The 23061-nt window shown below is 37.1% G+C and overlaps 1 protein-coding gene across 1 annotated transcript in view; it reads left to right on the forward strand.

Moving 5' to 3' along the window:
* CCDC6 (coiled-coil domain containing 6) overlaps positions 1-13482 on the forward strand; it is a 47963-nt gene extending 34481 nt beyond the window's left edge. Inside the window, exons 6-9 of the mRNA XM_080621540.1 lie at positions 1170-1326; positions 4550-4650; positions 8429-8553; positions 10866-13482. Of these exons, the coding sequence (XP_080477666.1) occupies positions 1170-1326; positions 4550-4650; positions 8429-8553; positions 10866-11057 (575 nt within the window). The 3' untranslated portion in view covers positions 11058-13482. The remainder of the gene's footprint in view (positions 1-1169; positions 1327-4549; positions 4651-8428; positions 8554-10865) is intronic.
* Positions 13483-23061: the final 9579 nt, after the last annotated feature.

Below are 23061 nucleotides of genomic sequence, written 5' to 3' on the forward strand. Positions count from 1 at the left end.
GTTTAGCATAATCAATTTCATTTCAAGTGTTCTTTATTAATTAATTCTTTATTAATTGATTTATCTTTGAATTTCTGTGATTTAGAGTAAAAATTTAGAAGCATTTGAATTCAAATTCTCATTGAAAATAAGATCTAAGTTTTAAAGTACTTCCTGTTCGTGAACAGATTAAACCAAGCTTCAATATGAACAGCAATACTGATAGAAATAGTGGATGTGCTAGCCTGCAAGCAGATGAAACTGAAATGCATTTTCAGTTTCGTGTTTGCAGTTTGTTTTCGTTAGAGAATCTCTAGTATTATTCATAAATACTTAATAAAATCTGCTTACTAAACTCTGATATTGGTATTACATTTTGTCTTCCTGAAACACTTTTAGTCTAGCAACTGCTTCAATATTAGTAGTTTTAAATAAGTGATGCTGTTTTGTTTAGCAGTGATACTTCCACAGAAGAGAGAGAAATCATGTATTGTTGATAGTTTGGGACCAATATTCTAAAACAGATATTATTTTGATTGAAGACTGTTTAAGTGTTATTTGCTGAACTTGTTTAGAATTGCAAACTCAAATTGTGCTTTGGTGTACATAGTAAACTACTTGTTGGCTTTTAATATCAGTACATGTCCTGTTGGCCAGCCTCTGTGATAAAAATGTGTAATTGAAACAGTGCTATAGCATACATATAAGGTAGCAATTTAATACAAATTTGAGTGTTTTGGGTTTCAGAACTTTTTGTGCTTCCTCCTTTGAAAAGGAAATATACCTTTAAAATAATTTCTTCCATGTGTTGCAGTAAAATCTTTGTAAACATGGAATCACATTATTTTAATGGAGCATAAATCATTGTTGTCCTTCTTTGTGGTTTTGGTTTTATTTTTTTCTTCTTTTTTTTTTTCTCCTTTTTTTTTTCCAAATTCATTTAGGTAAATACTTAAAACTCTGTTTGCTTTTAACCTTTTATTTCCAAAATTGGTGTCAATCAGTAATTTATTTTAGTAGCTACTGTTCAAAATTTGGCATTGAACTATTGACTTAGAGATTAGAATTTTGAATGACCCATCCTGAGCATTTTTACACCCTCATTCTTGAAGTACTGGGGTAAAATTAGGCACAATGTATTTGTCTGTTTGTGAATTTCAGTCAAATTTTAACAAAATTTGGAATTTCAGATTCAGAGAAGATGGCACAATATTTAGAAGAGGAGCGGCATATGAGAGAAGAAAACTTGAGACTTCAAAGAAAATTACAGAGGGAAATGGAACGTAGGGAAGCACTCTGCAGGCAACTGTCAGAAAGTGAATCCAGCTTAGAAATGGATGATGAAAGGTTTGTATTTTCTAGTGATCCAGATATGTTGGCATTCAGCTTCTTTCAATACTCATACTTCTTTTTGAATATTATAGAATAAGTATTTACAGAAATAACCTGTATGTGGGTTTCATCTGCATATCAGATTTCAGCATGGCCCAAGAATATTTTTAGTAGAATTGTGTCACACTTGTATAGAAATGGCGTTATTTTTAACAATGAGAAAAAAAATATTTGTACCTGAGAATTGCTTAGGGTTTTGGTAATACATATTGAAATAAATATAGCTGTGTAGTTGAGATTCAGGATAAGTCAATTATAGTACCTTTGTTTTGCTCCTAACTAGAAGGAGTTCCGTGAGCTAGGCACAACATCCTTACTTAGGGCTAACTAGTGCTTTGCAGAAGGGTTTGATTTCCAAACCATAATATCCTTGATTTTCTTTTCTTTTTTTATTTTTTTTTTTCCCTCTACTGCAAGCTGCATTGCTTGCGCTGACCCTTCAGGTAGTCTTTGAGTTTTTCTTGGTGATGCCTCTTAGTGTTTTCTCACTTCATAATCACATGAGTGTTGTAACTTGAAAGATGTTTTTAAGTATACTGACTAGAACATTCTTATTTCTTATCAAATGCTAATTTTTTGCTTGTACTGTTTTACACTATTTTGGATTTATACTGGTCCCTTAAAAAGAAACGTTAAAAGTTACCCTGTGCTGTGTATTCTTCTGATACTGAGCTGTTTCTTTTGAGTCATCAGTATATTTGATATAAGCCATAATCTACCAGAAAAAAAGTACTAGATATTTTTTGTTTCAAGGAGCACACTGAAAGTTCAAGGTACTGTTTTCATTTCAATGAAATCCTAGGCAACTAACACATATTGCAGTAGCATCTGGTATTAAGATGCAGTGGATGCTGTATAAATTGATAGAAACACAGGATTCTTGTGTTTGTGTAATAGAAATACTGCATTTACAGTATTTACATTGTAATATAAATACAGTTAAAATCTGAATCTATGTGAGTTATCAGTATTAATCCAAAATTGTGGAGTATCCTATTTATTTTTTTTGTCAATTCATTGTAGGTAGTGGTAATCAATAAAATGCAATAAAATTTGATCAACTGTTCTGTACTTCTGTGAAGTTTCATTGTTGTGTTGGTTTTCTTGGTACTACAAAAGCATGACAGAGTCACTCCAAAACAGGCATTCACAGTGTAAGTAATACAAAGCAAAGAGAAAGATAAAGCAGATATTAGAGTTTTTAGTCTTAGGAGGACTCTGTAGACAAAATAACTGTGGAACTATGTGCAGTAATTATTTTAAAATGTAAGTTTTTGTCAGCTTACATTGTCATCCTAAAAATGATGGTGGTGACGGATATCCATTTTTTGAGTTTCATTCTGTTAGCTAATGGTACTTATTTTTTGTAGGTGGGGGTAGATTAAATGTTTTACTGAATGCAAAATACACAGCTCCCCCTAAACTTCCTCCTCCTGACTAGCAATAACTTTGTCTTCTCAATCCTCCATCCTGTTCTCTGGAGTAGTAGGGAAATACCTGAAAACAGGAAGCATACAAATGATGTGCTGCTGTTCCATATCACCTGATCCAGGTACTAAGATGACTTACAGAAAATTGTCTTTATGTAGAATAAAATATGATGAATATGATAAAATGACAAAGACCACTGCCTTACTTTAATACACATACTATCTGCATTACAAGTTACTCCGTGTTGCAGAGGTGGTCTAGCTAGTTCAATTTTGCTAACCTTGCCACCAGTAGCTCTTCAGAAAACTTTAATTTTATTAAACTTTAGTTTGCCAGTTTGATAATTTCGTGTTACTCTCCATTGCAGCTACTTGTATTACCTGATCCCCCCAAATTTCAACCAGTTTTGGTATCACTGCAGTGTACTGCCTATGTTAGGTGATGTGGCTTAGTAACTCTGAATATCCTGGTTTGAAAAGTAAGATGCAGTAGCAAAATATGTTTCAAATAGTTTATGAAAGGGCTCACAGACTCTGAAGTAGTCATCACTGTTAGTCCACTGAATAGGAGTATTTTTAATGTTGCTTCATGTTGTGGGTTTTTTTTCTGTGATTGGGAAATAAATGTAGCTACTAAGAATTTTTGAGAACATAGTTGTAGAAGGGAAGGCAAGTAATGTCAGAGGGCCGTTAGATAGCTAATTTTGCCTGCTGCTCTACTGAGTACAGTAAAGAAAACACAGTTAAATGTAATAATATAAACCCAGATGCACTGATTTGCAACCATATGTGCAGTAGATGGTGACGGGGGGACCCTCTAATCTAGGCAATTTTCTAGACTGAAAAATCTAGGTGGAGAGTCTTGCATAAGCAAGTCAACCTCAAAGCTGCTAGCCTAGTCTTTGGGAAAAAATACATAAAATTACTTTTGAGATAAAAACTAAGTGGCAAGTGGGAGCAATTGCTGATTTTTACCTTCTTTTAGAAGGCACTTGATGGCTGTGAAGTTTCACTGTCTTCAGTGAGTAAAGTTCAGATAACTACCACTGGAATTATTACAGGTGGGGAAAAATGCCTTGCCTGAGGTTCTGATCTGTTCAGTTTATGACTGTGAAATGCGGTAGGGTGTCTTTCAACACAACCTAGAAGTACCTTTAGTGGGAGAAAGTCTGGGATTCAAAACGTCTCTCTCTTCCAGTGATGAGATGAGCCTGATGTGCAAATGGCTAGACGTATACACCAGGGGTATTAAAGTAGGGGACAGGTTTTTTTAAGTGTGAGGCTGATAAGCTGTTGGAACAAATTATTAACACTTTAATGATTTTTTTGCGTCCCTTTTCATGATTTCAGATTAGTGCTGAATGCCTTTCTTGGAAAATACACTCCAGCCAGACAAGCTATTGAATAGTTCAATGTAGAAATTATGTGTAAAGTGCAAAAATGTAGTTACCGTCAGATCGGATGACATGATTTATGGCTCTGGCCTTTAATATGTACTATTGTAATCATACACAACTTGTACAGTTTTAACTGCAAATGACTAAGATAACTTCCAATAGAAAAAGGTGGACTTAACCTAGTAACTGAGCCTTCAACAACAAGAGCTCCTGCCATGACTTCGTAAAGGTGACTGGTCTTTTATTAATCTAATGTGATTTTTATGGGAATTGAAAAAAACCAGTGAAACGTTTAAAACATGGCACATTTTAAAATGTTTGATCTAATCATTCTTAACCTTTTTTTGTTAGATACTTTAATGAGATGTCTGCACAAGGATTAAGACCGCGCACTGTGTCCAGTCCTATCCCTTACACACCCTCACCAAGTTCTAGCAGACCTATATCACCTGGTAAATATTTAACCCACTTTCTAAAATTATTGTATGCATCACATAGTAATGAGCCCTATTAATATATTTAGGTCAGTAGCCTTTCTAAGCTAGTCTGGGGGAAAAAAAGAAATCATAAATGTAAGAATAGTTTTGCCTTAGATGTCTTCTAGTGCAGCATGTTTTCAGATGGTTCTATTTTGCACTGTGAACAGATATTAAAGATCAGTTAAGTAGCTATCACTTGAAGTTTTATTTCTTTTCTCTCTTTTTCTCTCCTCTTCTTTCTTTCTTCTTCCTCCTCTCCTCTATCCCCCGAAGTTGCCCAACAGGTTGCATAGTTCAAACAGATTTCTAGAGTCTGGTGATGAATTAGTAGTGAGGACACTATTGTGCTCTGAATCAGAAGTCTAATCTTAAATGTGTTTGGAAAAAAAGTGAATTTCCATTTCTCTTTAGTAGAGAAGTGGCTTCTGTACTTCTATTTTCTATTGTAAAACAGTAACTATAAAATTTAAGAATTCCTGTCTCTAGTACTTTGTATAACAAAGGCAAACCTTTTCTGAATTTTTAATTACTTAATATATTATTTTTTTTTTAATTCAAAGGAAATGTATTTTTGTTACTAACATTTACTGACTGAAATTTTAAATCTCTTAAAATTGTGCTTGGACATTCATTAAAAGTTGCTGGCCATGGATGTTGTATGGTTATCACAAACTCACTTGTATGTAAAGAAGTGAATCCCACATGCCCTGCTTTCCCAAGTTCACCTTTAGAACCTGTTGGACAGAGTCCTGCAGTAAGGGCAAATGAGATGTGCTCTGTATTGACACATTCTGCAAGGTGGGACTGAGATGTTTTATTGCACAGGTCTGCTAGAACATATAAAATGTATTTAAACTGTAATTTTCAAGATTGACTTCAGTTTTTCAGAAGGACTCAAAATAGTTTTCATCCAGGTGTTGCAAAAAGAGTAAGCGTATGTAAAAACTAGCTATGGTCATAAACCATGTTACATTGTTAGAGATGAACATGATTTTGGTGTTCTGCAGGGTATGTTGCCAAGAAAATGATACATGTTTTCTTTGTCCTGTAACTGCATGTACAGAAACGTGATTATGCTGACCAGTGTTCTGGAGTAACTACTGTAGGCTTTCATGGTTATACATATGCAGCCTTCATAATAATACCGTATTCAACTGCTTATTGTATCTGCAGTCCTCACAGTGGTTATAATTAAAGCTATGTGTAGGAACTATTATCTGGTCATTTATAGGCTTGCACACTAGATTACCTAGAAACGGACCCAGTTTGGATGCTGATGTGTCAGTGCAGGGTTACTCTGCTGATTTGTTCCTACGCTGGGACTGAGGCACATTCTTTGTTGCCTGTGGACTTTACTTCCTATCAGTAGTTGATAGAACAGTGCTTTATTCTAGTGAGAATTACATCCAAGACAAGGGAAGAAAAAGTCAAACACAAAGCTGAAACACAGTCCGAAGCAGTTAAAAATAACAAGCTGAAATGATAGTTTCTAACAGAGCTCACAATTTTGGTAATGTTGGTACAAGTAAAGGTTCCAGGCTAGCACTTCTGCACAGGCAGCTACGTTATTCATCACGTCTGATAAATTAATACCTATAGTTTGGAAGTTTCAGACTTTAGACAGATAGAAGCAGTATCTTCTTAGAGACCTAAAGAGATCAATGAGGAATTTTGTACAGCTGTCTGGGTTACATGAATGCAGTAAAGGATGAAAACGTAGGGTTTGAGACGATGCATGAAGTAGTACAGTAAGACACTGTCAAAAAAGTGTCAGCACATATTAATACAACAGTTGTATTTTGCATCTAGTAATCATATGACTTGTCATCTTTCTTTTGGGGCATGATGTGCCTGAATTTGTAGAAACATAATTTGAAACCAATTAGAAATGCTGTCATTTCATATGGATAGCTGGTCAGGTTTAATGCGCCAGATTCTGGCTGCTGAAAACCCGAGTCCTTTGTGCTTGTGTGGCTTGAGATGCTGCTTTTGAGGACTCTTTCAAGCTGAGATACTGATGAGATTTCTAGCGCAGTTATGGAACTTCAAAGATTGTGGAAATGTTGCTGCTCTAGGCCGCTGGCAATTAGTTACTCAAATTACCACTTAGTCTTTAGTGTAGTGAAACTGTTTATGCTTTGCTTCTTCAGCTAGGCTATATAGAGATTTTGGGCTGCAGAGATAAAGCTACCTTGGATGTATGTTCAGTACTCTGCTATTGCTTCTTTGACTGCTATTTAGACTTGCATTTGTAAAACTTTTGGAGCTGGTTTATCCCAAAGCAGTCTAAAATTGTAGTGTTGCAAAGGTGGCTTAAAGTGTATTTTTTGCCTTTTACTCTCTCGGGCTCTTGTCTCTGACTTGCAACAGATTATCACCTACCTGAACATTATTTTGTTTCTGTCCTTGCACTTACAAAAACACTGTTAATAAAACTTGTGCTGTACATACGATTAGATTGTATAGTCAAAAAAATCATATTAATTTTGTTAATCTGCATTGTTTAACTACTCTAAAGGGACAGTGATTATACTGGAGTTGCTTGTAATCTGCACCTGGCATGCATTGTAGGTGTAGCAGAATCAAACTTTGAATTGTTTAAGCAAGGGAAGTATGTTTTCTTAGATGACTTTATTAGTGATCTGAGGCTTGATTTTTTTTTCCCCCCATCCTCCAAGATTTTGCCTCATCAGTTGTAGGCAGAAACACAGATATATGTAGTTAAGGACAAAGGTAGGTGTTGGTGCATAGTGTAGCTGCAGTGGCATTGTTTTACATTGATTCAGTTTTGAAGTGTGAAAACTATTAAATCCAGTGTGCTGCTATAGAAGTTTCATACACCTTTAAACATTTTTCTTGGTCATAATTCTCCAAAGCAGTTGCTAGGGTCTAATACAGAACAGCTGAGAAAAGTCTTTTCTCCTACCTTACTGATATTTTTATCAGAAAGCAATAATGAGCTAGAGGTTTTGAAAATGTGCTATTTTGAGAAATACTAAAAATGTTCAGAACAGGTCTGAACTTTGAACCCTTAGCAGTTGCTGTTTCTGTTTACCTGCATTATTATAAACTAGTTCTTAGAGAAAGCAAATATTTAGGTGGAAGAATTAGATATTTGCACTTTTGAATACTAGGATTTCCTTAATGTGGATAAAACGAATTGTAATTTTCAGTGTTAGTTGCTAGCCTAGTCCAGCTAGCAACTAATCCCAGAATGGTTTAGCTTTGCAGCCCCAAAGATCTTTGAGTCCCTGCCTATAAATACCAAGGCAAAACAGAAGGAAGTCTGGGTGTGAATCTGGTATGCCTTGGAGGAGCCACCTACATCCAGTTTCTTTGTGGAAGCTTGTAGTGCCCCAGTGGTAGATGGCTTCTCCAGGTACCATCTCTCTAGTTCTTCAGGCTGTATGTGTTCAGGGAGCCATTTTCTCTGAGGAGAAGGCTGGATGGAGATGCTTGTAGACTAAAACCAAGCTACCTAGGGAGCCTTACATTGATTATGTTAAGTGAAAAATTGGGTTTAACATTGTGTAATGTATGTTTTGTAACATATCATAGTTTACTACAGAAGAAGAAATTAATTCTACATCACAGTTTTCAGTTCAATGAATATTTTTAGATGTCTGATCTGCTGGCAGTTACCATTTCTTAACCTATCATTGATTTAAATTAAAAAATTTAAAAAACCTTCACAAATTGGTTTGTAATATAAACAAGAATGTTGATGTTACCTTGTTTTAACAATTTCTAGGTCTATCATATGCAAGTCACACAGTTGGTTTCACACCACCAACTTCACTGACTAGAGCTGGAATGTCTTACTACAATTCCCCAGGCCTCCATGTACAACATATGGGACCATCCCATGGTATTACAGTAAGTATTTAAAATAGTAAATACTTGTCCGTTTGTTTTCTGAAAGTTATAATTGCTTGTCCTTAAGCTTTTTTACAGAACATTTTTGTAAATGTTTGTTTTTGTCTCCTGACTCCAAGATATCTATTGCTGCTTTCTTCAATCCTGATTTTCCTCTTCACCCCTCAGAAACTGATTCTTTTTGGAGAACCTTATTTTCTGCAAAAGAATAGGATGTGTTATCATCTTAAGGACAGTAAATAGGTATCATCTTATGGCTCAGCGGGCAGGGTGTGAGAAGTGATGTTCTAAACTACTAAGCCTATCCCGGGAAGTAAAAGCATTGCTTTCATTTTTCTCCTAGTCTCCACCATCTGACGGATGAGTCATCTGAGGTTGCTCCAAGCTCAGGTTTTCTTCAGGATGACACAATGCTACCATCATGTCACTGTAACAGGCAGTTAACTTTTACTTTCTGTTCTCATTGGCAAAGAAGAAAGTTAATATATACATTTGTTAGGGCAGTTTCTCCTTTCAACTGGAATAATTTCTTTTTACCTGTGATGTTTGATGCATTTCTACTTAATCATGATAACTCTAAATATTTGTGGAGCTCAATGAGCAAACAGAGCCTAATATTAACTATTTAGCACAATACCTTATAGTTGTTGTATCAAGACCATTTTATTTTTCTCAACAGGTATGGTAGTATGTAAATATCCTGCAAGGTTTTTGCATATACTTGTCATTCTCAGATATGAAAACATGTTTCAATAGAATTTTTTGTAGAAAGCTGAAATATGACTGCTTCTAAAATTGCTTAGGTGAATATGCAGGAATGATTGTTGATTTCATTTAGCAAAGATTGGTGGGAACTCTATAATAGTGGTTAGAACAGGAAGGAAGCTGGAGTTCAGCAGTAAGGTAGAATCCCAGTCTGTGTGTCATGTGGGTTAGTCAGAAGAAGATCTTTGTGCTTCTGGAAAACGTGGCACCTAATTTTATAAATAGGTCTTTCAAGGAATTTGTTTTGTTAAGTCTTTGTGAAATAGTACTCTTTTTGAAACTGTAAATTAATTGGTGTCACACTGAATCACTATGAAAAAGATCATCTTCACGACAAAATACTAACTGTTTTGAGAAAGGTTTTGATAAGTAGCTTTTGGCTTTGTCTTAATACTGAAACTGGATCTCTTTGTATTCTTAGATGTATGCAAATGCAATAAATGATTTTAAATGTTTCAGAGACATCAACCAGTTGTCAAGAATCCCTTGGCTTTTCACATAGTGTTAATGTGCATAGTTGCACAGAAAAATAGATGTGATACACGTTATTTGACTAAACTGCAGTTTGATTCGTGACTTTTTTTTTATCTCCATTACAGAATAAATTGTCTTTACTTGTAGTACATTCTGTATAGCACTGTAATCATGCTTTTTGACAGAGCTGATCATCTGTGGTTGATCACTAATTGTGGGTGGGTGGTTTGTCTTGCCATGAGGTTCTTGATTAATGCTAAGTGTAGGTAAGTAGCGAATGTTTTGGTTTGAAAAGCACAGAAATTAGTGTTGTGCAGTGTAGTTTATATTTTTACATTGCTAACATTAAAGAAGATTCCCCTCGCCCTGCCACTGGTTTGTAAAGATAAAGTGTGGTTTAAGTGGTTGTGCAGGTTGTTGAAAATCTGTGGTTTCTGTTGAGGGGAGTTCTCTAACTGCTTTACTCCTGCAGCTTAAAGGGTTGTAATCTTTTTTATTCTCCAAAGAACAACTTGTATTATGTTTTGGTCTTGCTCCAGTGTGCAGGCTAAAAGTCTTTCAGAAAGCTAGAGATTCTGGACAGGCTTCCTGGCATTCGAAACACTTCCACCCACGCTCAGGTACCATGTAGTTGGACTTCATATGCCAGCAGCATAAAAAGGCTCAGCAGCAGCTACTGGTTGGGAAAGCACAACTGGGGGCTGATGCCTCTACTTCATCTCTCATTTCTTTTTAGGTTGCTGGTCATCATAGGTAAACGTATCTTTAGGACATACGTGCCTTATGTTCGTTTCCTGTGAGCTGGCAGGAAGGAATGGGTGTTCCATTTGATGTCAGAAGTACTTCCTCTTTCTTTTGCTACATTTCAGAGTGGCATTTATTTTATGTAACAGTTGTATTGTAATTCTTGCAATGTTTTGAAATGGAGTCTTCCCACAGAACTGTTCAAGTTTTTGTTAGTTTTTTGTTGTTTTGTCTTGTTTTTTCCTTTATCAAGCTCAATAAATTGATTACAGGACTTGTACCTAATGTTCAGGAGTGTGTTAAACATAATTTCAATATTTGTTCTGCAGAGGCCTTCACCACGAAGAAGTAACAGCCCTGACAAATTTAAACGTCCCACTCCTCCTCCTTCTCCAAACACGCAGACCCCAGTGCAGCCACCTCCGCCACCACCTCCGCCACCTGTGCAACCTACGGTCCAATCCGCAGCATCGCAGTCAGCCACTTTTCAACATTCAGTGCATCCCTCCTCTCAGCCTTAGTGCATGTGCTCAGCAGTCTGTATGTCAGAAGTGGACTCATAACATGGAGCAGTTTACTAAAAGCCAAAGGCTTACTTGGCATATTTGGATTTGACTTATTTGCACTGAGGTTATATAGGCTTCACTGTTAATTGTGTTGTAAACGTTTGTATAAAATGCAGCCAGTGTTGTGGGTCTACAACACTAACTTAACAAAGTTTTCCATCAGTGTTTACTTGAACTACATGTATGTCCATTCTCTGGCTGGAACATTTGCTACTCTGTTTGGTAATACGGCATTATGTCGTTTTGCTTGGCTCCAAAGCTTCATTTTCCTGGCTTTTAGGTTTGTAAAATTAAAGGGATACCTTTTTATATTTTTTCATGACAATTTGCAGAAAACTAAAGGCATGATGGGCTCTATGATAAATTCTGAAACATTACAGTGTTTACCAAGCTTATGGAAAATCAGCACTACGTTTCCTAACAGCTTCTAGTGCAAAAGTGAGTCAGACACCCTAATCAGTGCCCAAGACACATATTCTGTTGTGTAGTAAATAAGCTTAATTCAGCACACAGGACACATCCATACTTCTGTTACAAGCACCTCAAATGTATGGTACAGTCAGAAAATTTTACAGTGAGGGCACTGGCTTGTTGGAGTCTGTGGAATGTACAATTTGTGGACCTTAAGATTTGATGATTTCACTTGACATTTACGTTAACCTGTAAGCTGCCCATACTGTGTGATCTGTCACGATTAACTTCGGTAGGTGTGGTCCTGCGCACAGGTTACTGATAGCTGATTAAAGCGTGCTCTTTGATTTTTTTGCTGCAGAAGGCAATGTGATTGTAGAGAACAGCTGATGATATTTTTTTCCTTGTTAAAATATATTAATTGTGATTCCCCTGAAGCAAAGTTTGAACAGGTATTTTAAATGTTCAAAAGTCTTAGAAAATAAGATACAAACATATAGGAATATATTGGCATAACAGCCGAAATGTTGTATTGCTTGGTAGAAACAGAGTACAAGAAAGTAGCACAACATGGCACTAATGAATGCTTCTTAGCAGCCTAAGCCGGTACAATGTATAAGAGAAATGTATTCTGAATACATTCTTTCCATTCATTTAGCACAAATAAATTGGTTTCACTTTGCAGTGGAACAAAGTGTCACTTCTTGATATTGACATCTTACTTGGTTACATTTTTTCTGAGGTTCCTGTGGCGTACTGAGGTTTATACGTTGTTGATGAGTTTAAGTGGTTTACCTCATATATATATGGATATGTGGGCCATGGAAAATGACAAGAGAATGTTTATTTTATGAGAATATGTATCTGGCTATAATCAGAGCAGAACATGAGTAATTTCTCTTTTGTTTACAAAAGTTTGTTTGACATGCCTAGTGCTTTATTAAGGACATTTTTTAAGAAGAAAGTACAGCATTCTGGTGGTATACTAACACTCATACATATATTTTTGGTTTTGCCGCTCACCTATTTGATAAGAATTGAAAACTGAAAATCTATATTAAAATTAGTGCTCTAAATCGTAATAGTAACTTAATGTTGTAAAAGGTTCCGCTTAAGGCAAAACTAGAATTTCTTCATGGTAGCTATGTAGTTTCAGCTCTGAGAGGATTTAGAGAAATGCATATCAAGTCTATTACACTTCTTAAACCAATATGGGATCAAGTGCATTATCAAATCACATTAGTTATGATAGTGACTCCCTAATCAAGTGATTCTCAAGATTGTTACTTACCTAAAATTTGACCAGTGCTTCCATCTGAAAATCATTGACTAGCAGATGTTCACCTTTCCAGAGAGGTAATTCAGCTGTGAGCATTGTAATTAAACAGAACTCCTGGATCAGTAGTAGGATTACATGTGAGAAAAGTAAAGGCAGTCAGAGGTGGGACTAAGGTCAGGATAAGATTGATGTAGTTTGCCGCTTGTCCTTTTGTAAACATAAGACAAATAAAAAAGTATATTCTTTTATAAGTAGGATTCTAGCTCAAAAATACCACTGTTTGAAATGGTGCCCCCTTTCTGAAGTGCTTTGAGATTCTTGGACATTCTATACAGAGTGGAAGTTCAGTGGTGGTAGTATAAGTGCAGAGGGAGGGAGGAAATGTTTGACAGTGTTGTTTTAAGATCTTAAAATGGAAAATTGCCTAGAATACTTTACATTTGAAGCATATTCCAGAACTGAATTTGTGTAACCCAAGTTCAGCTGCTGTTATAAAGTGTCTTAATGAACTCTCCTTATTATTCCAGTGGGACTGTTACCAGAGAAAAGAACTGACAAATGTATATTAAATCTTGAAAGTGTAACAAGGCACTAAATTGGCCTTACCTGAGAACATTGAACAAACATTTGCTTGCAATCAGAAGTGTTAAACTCTATTTGTAGACTTTTTGAATAAGATGAGACATTGTGCACAACCATCTCCTAATAAATGTAAATGGATTTTCAATTTTCCTTGTGAATTATATTCATGAATTATGATTCTGCAGCTGTGATTTTATCCAATCTTCTGTAAACTGGAGAAACTCACTTGACAGTGAGGTCCAGCTTACTATGAAGGCTTAAGTGCTTGGCTTCTTTAGTGCAGAAGCACCTGGGTGGGATTCTGTTACCTTTTTCATTACTAATGCCTATCAGTTGCACACTGCATCATCACTAGTTGTGTAAGGCCACAGAATAACATTTAGCTGTGATGAGCATTTTGTGAGTGTACCCCTTTACAGCTAAAGGTTAAAAAACACCCCATATATAGGCCTTCTAGCTGTTCCAGCAGTGCTATCCTCTCTGACAATCAAGCAGCTTTCTTTTTACTTTTTTTTTCTCAAGGCATCCAGCTCTGAGACTGGAATGCAGCTGATACTCTGTAGAGCATTAAGAGTTTTTTTTATCCACTGCTTGTTCCAGAGTTCTTTGGAAGAAGAGGTGGGACTGTTTGGAAATAGTATTCCAGCTGACAGCCAGAGAAAGTTGTTTAATTACATGTACTCCTCTGAGAGCATATTCCCAAGGGCAGAAAGGGCTATCAGAGTGTTTTCAAGAAGGTGTCAGTGCTTTTCTATTGCCAGTCACTGTTCCAGAGCTGAACAAAACAGGATTCCTTTCCTGTTCACATTCAGAAATCCACCTGCCTGGGTAGAATTCTTGTACACTTCAGCTGGATGAAAAATGCAGTCTTGGGAGCAATGAGGAAGTATCCCGGGATCTGTGCAAGTTGGACTGCTGACAGTAGACAATATAGACTCTGTATTTTGTTAATAAATAGAAACTGATCATGGAGACAAATAAAAGAGCTTCAAATACTTCGTCAGTCAAAAAAGCTCATTCATTCATCCTCAGCATTGATTATTGCTTACTAAGAGGATGCATCCAGGGGCCTTGTTTAAGTCTTGTAGTGCTTTTTCTAATCCTAATGCTTCATTTTACAAGCAGCATGAGTTCTGATACTGTTCAACTCTTTTTGATGTTTCCTTTTTTTTTTCTGTTATTGCAATCTATTTCTTTTTGATCGTTGGGAGGCTGCAGAGCATGCACTATGCAGACCATGTTTCTCTATTTCAAGCCATCTCATAACAAACCAGAAGGTTTATGAGCATAAGCTATAAAATGATAATATATGCATATGTTACAACAACCTTCTTGAAGGAGAAGATCTGTCCTCTTGAAGAGAGAGAAATCAGAGCCCCTAATTACCAAATGGCCTGTATGCATAGAGACAATCCGGTTTCCTCAGTTCCCTGAGGGAGCTGAATTCCTCTCCCAGCCCTTTTTGGATTTGGACTAGAATTCTTAATTTTTATTATTTTTTTTTTAAATCCCACCTCTCACTGTAATAAGTACTCAGGATAACCCTTCATGTTCCTTTTGGGTAATAAAACCACTAGTCCCAGTACAAATAGAAGGTAAGAGTCATTGCCACTTCGTGGACTGGAGGAAGTCACTGAATATACCAGACTGTGGCCTTTATGATGCAGTTGTAATACAAGTGTGCTGATATAGTTTCTCTTTTTTTAAGCAGCTGTTGCTGTTTTTACATTAGTAGTGTGCTTTGAAGAAGAGAGAAAACTATGGAGCTTAGCGCTGCATTGACAGACAGCTGCTACATTAGGGGGAATAGTGCTTGTTCCTATTTGACTGGTTAGGCTCCAAAGAAAAGTACTACCTCATACATTAGGTTGGGATGATGTGGCCGCAGGGTCAGCAGAAATGTTGTAGCTGTGCTAGGTTTTGTTCTGCATTTATTACCTGGATAGGAGTCCTTCCTCACTGGAATGGGGCTCCAGAGGTTATAAAGCTTTTGTAGAGGAGGACTGGGGAGTTAGGACAGATGGTTGAAGGCTGAGTTGGAGAAAACTATGTGTCCCTGTATTAAATTGCTTTTCAAAGTCTCTTTGGCTTGGCCTGGGGATTACCTCCACTAAAACTACAATTGTTTTTCTGTGTGTTTTCCTTTCAAAAAGAGCTGTGATGCAGTTAAGTTCCTGGCATTGGAAAAAAGAAAAAAGCCAAAAAAAAAAAAAAAAAAAACCACAAAAACAACAATTCCCTTTCCCACAGGAATATTGGAAGTAGTCTTCTACGTGCAAAGGCAGGTTTTCTCATGATATGAATTGATGCTGGATCTATGAATGAGGGTATCTTATTCTAGTGGTAAAACCTAAGCTGTCCAAGGCACTTTAGTTTGTGATTGCTGACTTTTGTTTTGGCAGGTGTTTCAGATGAAATCTAAGCCTCCTGTGGAGGAAGAAAAAAAAAAATAAATCACCTGACGCTTGTAGACTGTTCCTTTCCTGCAGAAATACAGCAATTTCCTCAAATGCAAGTAAAAATGGAACAAGCATCCCTGAGCTTTTCTGAAGCTTATATTTAATTTCAGTACCTTGGTGATTGCTCCTGTGTTTTTAGAAAATCTACAAAGCCTCATTACAGGTTGGTTGAGTGTCTAGCTGATTATTCCTGTTTTCCTCATCCTCATGAAGGAAGCCGGATCAAATTCGGATCAAATTTTAAATCCACTGGTTAACAACAGTAGTCAACATGCAGATTGGTTGAGCATGAATCCAAGTGGTGACTTCAGAAGCATTACACTGTGTTGGTGTGAATCAAAGCTTACCATTGAAAGAACCTCAGATACAAAGAAGTTGGTTTTCATTTTGTTATTTTTTTTTTTTAAGCAGGTTACATTTTATTCCTGTATTAGCTGGTTTACTGCTTTGTTGTATATCTGAAGGTGTTTACATATATTTGTAATTGTTACAATGTGTCTGTAATCAAGCTCGTCTGTGCCTTCATGCAGATTTCCAATAAACACTTGATTTTTTGTATTTGCTTGTATGAAAAACTATGGGGTGGATGTATATTTCCTTCTATCTGTCAGTTTGCCATCACTGGGAAGAAGAGGAGGAAGATGAGATTTAGGAATCAGAAAGATGTGTGGTTTTCTTTATTTTTGCTGTCTTTAATTCTAGTTGGGCTCTTGCTTGTATTTTCACTTAAATGGCTGAGTGGGGAACTTGGGGATTATAGTTGTGTGATAAGGTTGGTACAAGAGGTGCTCCTCACTTCAGATTAGGTGACTATTCAGAGTATAATCATGCATGCTTGACTCTTACCAGTTTTGTTTCTGTCTTGGAAGTATGTAGCTACATTTCTTGAGCTGTTATTGTGGGAAAATTCCAGAGTATCTTTCTCCCCCTGAATGAAACATGTATGTTTAACCTTTTACAACTGCCTTCCAGGGGGAGTTAGAGCTACAGCAAGAACTGCAGTATCTTTTGGTCTTAATGTGCCTGCTTACCTTGAGAGTACTTTCTGATGATTGGGGGGTAGAAGATGAACAGTTTCTTCTTTTTTTCCAATTTTTCTAAACTCACAGGAACAGAGATACGTATTTGTGCAAAGTTACAGGAAAACCTATGCGTTTGAGTCAAAAACAGTATGCAGCAGTACAGCTGCTTTTCTGATCTGATGTTAAGTAGGCAATGAAGAGAAGGGAAAAAATGCTTTCTTGCCTGTGGGCATGCTGTGTATTTTATAGTTCAGAAAAGAGTGCTTTTGCTATTTCTTTTTAGTAGTAAAGGTTATAGTATCTGATGGTCTACTTCAGCTTTTCCTGTAATCAAACCTAATTACAGTGAAGTAGTTTCTACCGTTGATGGATTCAGTCATTTTCTAATGAAGATTTGTCTTGAGAATCCACCTTGATACCTACTTTTTTTGCAATATTTTCTTATTTAAACATTAATCAATTATTGCATTTAATAGTCAATATTAAACCATTAACCAATGTAAATTTGTGGATGTTTCTGTTAATTGTAGTAAGTGCTTTCTTGATAGTGAGATATCATATTAACTGTCTTTGGAAAGAAACAAAGGAGAAAAGGAGGCATAGTGTACTATAACTACAGTGTTATAGTTGAATTATAAACTTTATATTGACAGTTGAATTGTACACTTTAGATGCCTAGAGTTGATGGTATGCATTTGTGAAAATTCTGTGCAATTTGTTGTATTATCGCTTGTGAAATCTGTGTCAACTTAGCACAGAGCTCACCTGTGTGACATACTCAGGAGGTTTTTTTTAAGTACTACTTGCTGTATCTGGCTGTATTACCAAGTTTGTGGAGTTAGATCTTAAAGTCTCAGTAGCACTTACTTGTGCTTATCCTGTATTCAGCGTTTGAGTCTTGCTAAACTCGTTGGTTGAATCCACTTGTCTTTGTCTTGCTCAGCTACCACTCAAGCATATCTATGTGACTTAATGCTCTGCTGTAGTCAGCACAGACCCCTGCGTGCAGTATAAAGCATGCTGTTCCATTTTGACCAGTAAAATCACAGCATTATGGTGACTGCAAGTTCTTGGGCACCAGGCCATGTAAATACTTCAATGAATGCTAATATAACTGACCCATGTTACTGTGTTTCTAGAACACATACAGAGTTTCTTAAAATGTCTTTACGCTGTCTTCAAAGCCTGCATTGCAGATGGCTTTAAACTGAAAGAGGGTTGATTTAGATTACGAACTAGGTAGAAGTTCTTCACTATGAGGGTGGTGAGATGCTAGATCAGGTTGCCCTCACAGCACAGAGAAGCTGTGGCTGCCCGATCCCTAGCAGTGTTCAAGGCCAGGTAGGCGAGGGCTTTGAGCAACCTGATCTAGTGGAAGGTGTCCCTGCCAATGGCAGGGTGTTGGAACTGGATGATCTTTAAGGTCCCTTCTGTTCTATGATTCTCCTCTTTCCACTGCTGCAAATGCTGAACAATCAGTAGTTCTTGTCTCTGGATGACAAAGCCAGTGGGTCTGTGAACTGGATGAATAAGCTCTGTTGATGCTGTCTGTCTTCATGCATGTCACGTGTTTTCTTTCTGACATTTGTTTGAACAGAAGTTTGTTTCTTAATGCTTTCAGAAGACCAGATGACAAGGGAAAAATTATGCATATGGTTGGTTTAATTTCAGATTGTACTGTCCAGGTAATTTCCCCTTTAGATGGTTCCTTTGCATTTCTTCTGGTGCTGGGAAAGCAAGTTCCCAGCATTGCAGGAGTTAAATTAGAAATTCTGGTAAACTGCTGAGCAGGAGAAAGATTGATGCGTTGCAAAGCAAGCAATTTTAATAAGCCTAATTCTTCCCAGTATGTAAAGATGCTGGCTTGGATATCAGTTTCATGTGCTTTTGAGGCCATTCCGTACCTTTCAAAGTATACAGTGTATTCTTCAGCCCAGAAGCAAGAGGAGGTTGAAGTCAGTCCTGTGTTTCCCAGATTGACACTGAAGGTATATATTGACCATTAGTTCACTTGAATGCAGGAGACACTAAATAGGTACTGGGGAGACTGAGATGGGAACCTTGCCTTTGAGCCTCGGGGCTCTTCATGAAAGTCAGCTTACGGCTTTTCTCTACTTTCCCATGGGGAAAAGTCTCCTCCCATGAACTGGCCAACTTTTTTCCTTTGGGTGATACAGAGCAAGAGTTGGAGAATTTACAAGGAAGAATGAAAAGTGGATGCAAGATACATCTTGTGTTTGCAGAGTGCAACAAGTTTAGTTTCAAATCCTTTGCATTAGTGAAGATGCTGTACAGTATGCCCCATATTGTTTTCCTCTAAGGCTTCAACAAAATCTGGCATGTTAATTTAGTGAAACAAGAACAATGATCTGTGGGAGTGTCAAGTATCTGTTGTGTGACCATATCCATGCTTCCTATCAAGGAGGGAAGTATTGATGTCTAATGGGACTGATTTGAACTACACAGCGTGAATGCTTTTTTTGTGTCATACTAGAGATGAGTTGGACAAACTACAGGAACCTCACAGAACATCTGTGTGTAGCCAGCTGTATTTTTAATGTATTTTTGGGGCTGAACTTCAGAAGTACACTGCTACCTCTTTTCTTCCTCAGTCTGTATAGTTACATTCTGCTTTTCTCCAGTAACCAAAGGCCTCTTTGATCCAGTGTGAAAAAGCAGTGTTGCAAACTGCGCTCTTGCCATTCTGGATCTGAGTGCATTTTCACAGTTACTGATGAATGAAGCAGGTTGTAACTCCATAGTGAATCTTAACACTGTCTTGGCTGTCAACAGCCAAAAAATAAATGGTGAAAAGGCCAATAATGAAGATGTTATCTTTCTATCTGCTGTGATCATCCTGATTTTTTCTATTTATGTTTTTTTTTGGCTCTACAGCACATGCTATTTACTTTTGCTCATTTCCTAGTGAGGGAACAAAGAAAGGTTACTAATATGAAGTAATTTTGCAGTTCATCTGAGATTGGTACCTGACTTTCTTTAGAATATGCAGATTTGCACCAAATAATGCAAATTGGCTTGGATCACTTGTATGCGAATTTTTGCAGTTCTTGTGCTGAAAAAAGGGTTGGATGGTTACTTTCTTAATAAGTGCCCTTAGGTGTTGTTACTCCCTTTCTGTATACCTGACTGCACTGGGACAGTTGCATCATGCTTAACTACCCCAACGGAGACTGATGTCCTCGGGACCTTCTGAGCCTTCAGGTATCTCATGCCCCATAGTGGGGTGGATCCAAAGATGCGGAGGCCATTGGAGTCTTCCTGTGCAGCACAGGCTGAGGTTGCTTTGCAGCTCTTGGATTTGTAAACAAGCATGCTGTTAGCCCACCAGGTTTTGGGTACTCTTTAAGTGTTGGAGGCCTCCCCCTCCCCTACTCCTGGAAGTGAGAACGCAGGGCATAATTTCTGATGTGTTAAAGGCTGCATATGACCCTTGGCGATGAAGCATCTTTAGCTGAAATAAGTCATAATGTATATATCAGTGTATATTTTAGCAAACGGGGGAAGAAAAGCTCAACAGTGAGTTTTGGGACCAACATCTCTCTTGCTGTTACATGTCTTGTTGATCTAGATCTACCTCCTGAACTAATCTATCAATTATCTCGGCTCCAATGTAAATAAAAAAATATAGCATAGCCTTGTCAGGAGAGAAATTGAAGTTCCTAAATATGATCCAAGTCCTTAGTTGCAGCATTACATGTCAGCAGAATCTTAATTTTCACAGAAACGGTAGCTAGAAATGAGTTTCTCTGGATGGGTGATTAAAATGATTAAAGCTTTTAAGCTCAATACACTCATGTTGCTTTTGCTTGTCAGGACGTATTTCTGTATAATTTTAAAATCACCTATTCACTTTTCCTGTGCAGAGATTCTTGCAGCAAACTTAGTGAACTGTAACTGGCATGAGTTTTATTTAAATTCATTTTCCTGGGTCTTCTTTCCAGAACAAGTGTTAGCTGTGACAGCATGCCAAGGAATTAAACCTGTTAAAGCTTTCTGCATTCCTCACACTATTAAGAAACTCCAGGATTAGTCTGGCTGTTGTCTTGAATGTTTAATTAAGGACGCTTTTAATGCTGTTAGTTTCTGAAGGTAACTAAGGAGCTTCAAGTTAACTGTTTCATATTGTGAAATATCATTAAGTTTCTTTAAAAATTTTCTGTATAGACTAAAGCATCTCCTCCTTTTGAGTGTATCTGTATTGATTCTGTGTAGCTGAGATGAATATCTGAATTAAGAGGGGAATCTGCCTTTTTAGCTGGAACACCCAAGAGCTTCCCAGAGATGCTCTGGCAATGTTGTGCCCTTGTTCCAGCGGACTCCATGATTTAAGGGATGATGTATGCAAGAACAATTTGTGTGAGTCAAAATTGCATGATAAAACTTTGACGTCTGTTTTATGGTATATTTTAGGAATCTACTTAGTTGGAATTACGGCCCTTTGCCCTAAAATTCATGTTAACTGTAATTTCAGCCTAAATCTTACCTAGATTGTTGGGAAAACATGGTCTCTTGACAGCAGTAACCCTTCTAAGCTTGTTTTGAACATAATGATTTTATTTTTTTTTTTTTTTCCTAGAGAGAGATGTTACAGGGGAAATGTGCATGTATGTACAAATGTGATCGGAAGTATCATTAATGTCCTGCCAGTTTTGCCACCTATCTTAACTTTACTCATCTGACTGACCTTTAAGAGAAAGGCAAAATCAAACCCATTTTGGATTGAATACTACAGCACATTTTTAGCACATTGCCAGCATGCAAGCAGGAGACCGGCGTGGAGAGTGCTTGTGATAGGCTCTTGTTTCAGAGTTAAACTGGTTCAGGCTTGTTCCTATCTTTGTGTGCAAGTGGTCCAAGGGGAGAGTTGTACAGAAGGAAAATGGAAAGAAAAACATGAAGGAAACAATCAGCTTCTCTGCACACCATTTGCCATGTCTACCAAGAGCAAAAACCCCTAGGGGGTTTTTACGCTTTGAACTTTTAAAGTTCAACATGGACTACCGTTTCCAGGGCAGGACTGTCAGGCAAGGAAGGAAAGACTTTGTTTCTGTTCTGGTGTTCAATGGTTTAACTTAACCACCCTCCATTTTACAGAATGTTGATTTGAATAATGGAACAAATCATTATGTGCAATATATGAAAACCATTTGGATGCTCCAGGGGAATAACAAGGGCGAAGAAGGCACAATGTGAACAGGATACTTGGCTTTGCATTGCCTAATGCAGAGTGAGGGGGAAATCAGCTTGTTTTCTAATAGGAAACTGACCAGATTTGGTAGTTTTGCTAGAGTTAAACAGCTTGGTTTTTCCAATTGTTTTCATTTTACTTAGTCTTTACAGAACTCTGTTCTTTTGAAATATTTTAAATACTCTGCAACTTTTTCTCCGTTTCAGGTTTCTGTTGAATATAAGGAGGTATCTCCATTTTCCTGGGTTACCTCTTCAAAGAAAACTGTAAAAGTAATCTAGATTCTATCCCAAAGAGTCCTAATGTTTAATGGATCAGAGTCAGGATACCTCATGATAGTAATCAAATTTGCTAGATTTAGTAGGTCAAGCCATTAAATGTTGAATAAACTATACACTGTTAGAACTCACTGTGACTGAGGCAGTCTTTCAGGTTACAAAATTCACATCTTGAATAGTTTGTACTGGCACAAGCAGCCAAAATTGTAGCCTGCTTTGTGTGTGTGTGTGTGTGTGTGTGTGTGTGTTTGGGGGGGGTATAATGAAAATACATTTAAATCTCTTACCTTCGTTGTTTGATTTGAGTGGTTTTGGTTTGGTTAACATACTGCTGGGTTTATTTGCCTGCTTCTCTTGCAAATCTTGCTGTTTGATCTATGCTGCATTTTATCAGTCTCCTATAATCGCTGTAACAGCTTTCCTTTACCACTGCAGAACTTTATTCTAGAGGTTTTTTTCTTTAATGATACTAATGCCCTGTAATTTACAGATGATAGTGATCTTACCAAGCTTAGCTGTTATGCTGTTATAGTCTTTGCTGCTGACAGTACAAATCCCATATTGTGACAGGCTTTTCAGTTATTTCCTGTCTTTCACATTATGTTTTTAAAACTGTTCTGGCAAGAGGAGTTTGTAATGATCTGAGTCTTTTTAAGGCAGTATCACTTACATTTAAGAATTGCCACCCTATTTAAAATCTATTAATGCAAGGAATCTTT

The sequence above is a fragment of the Psittacula echo genome, assembly GCF_963264785.1.
Source record: "Psittacula echo genome assembly, chromosome: 6".
Taxonomy (NCBI): domain Eukaryota; kingdom Metazoa; phylum Chordata; class Aves; order Psittaciformes; family Psittacidae; genus Psittacula; species Psittacula echo.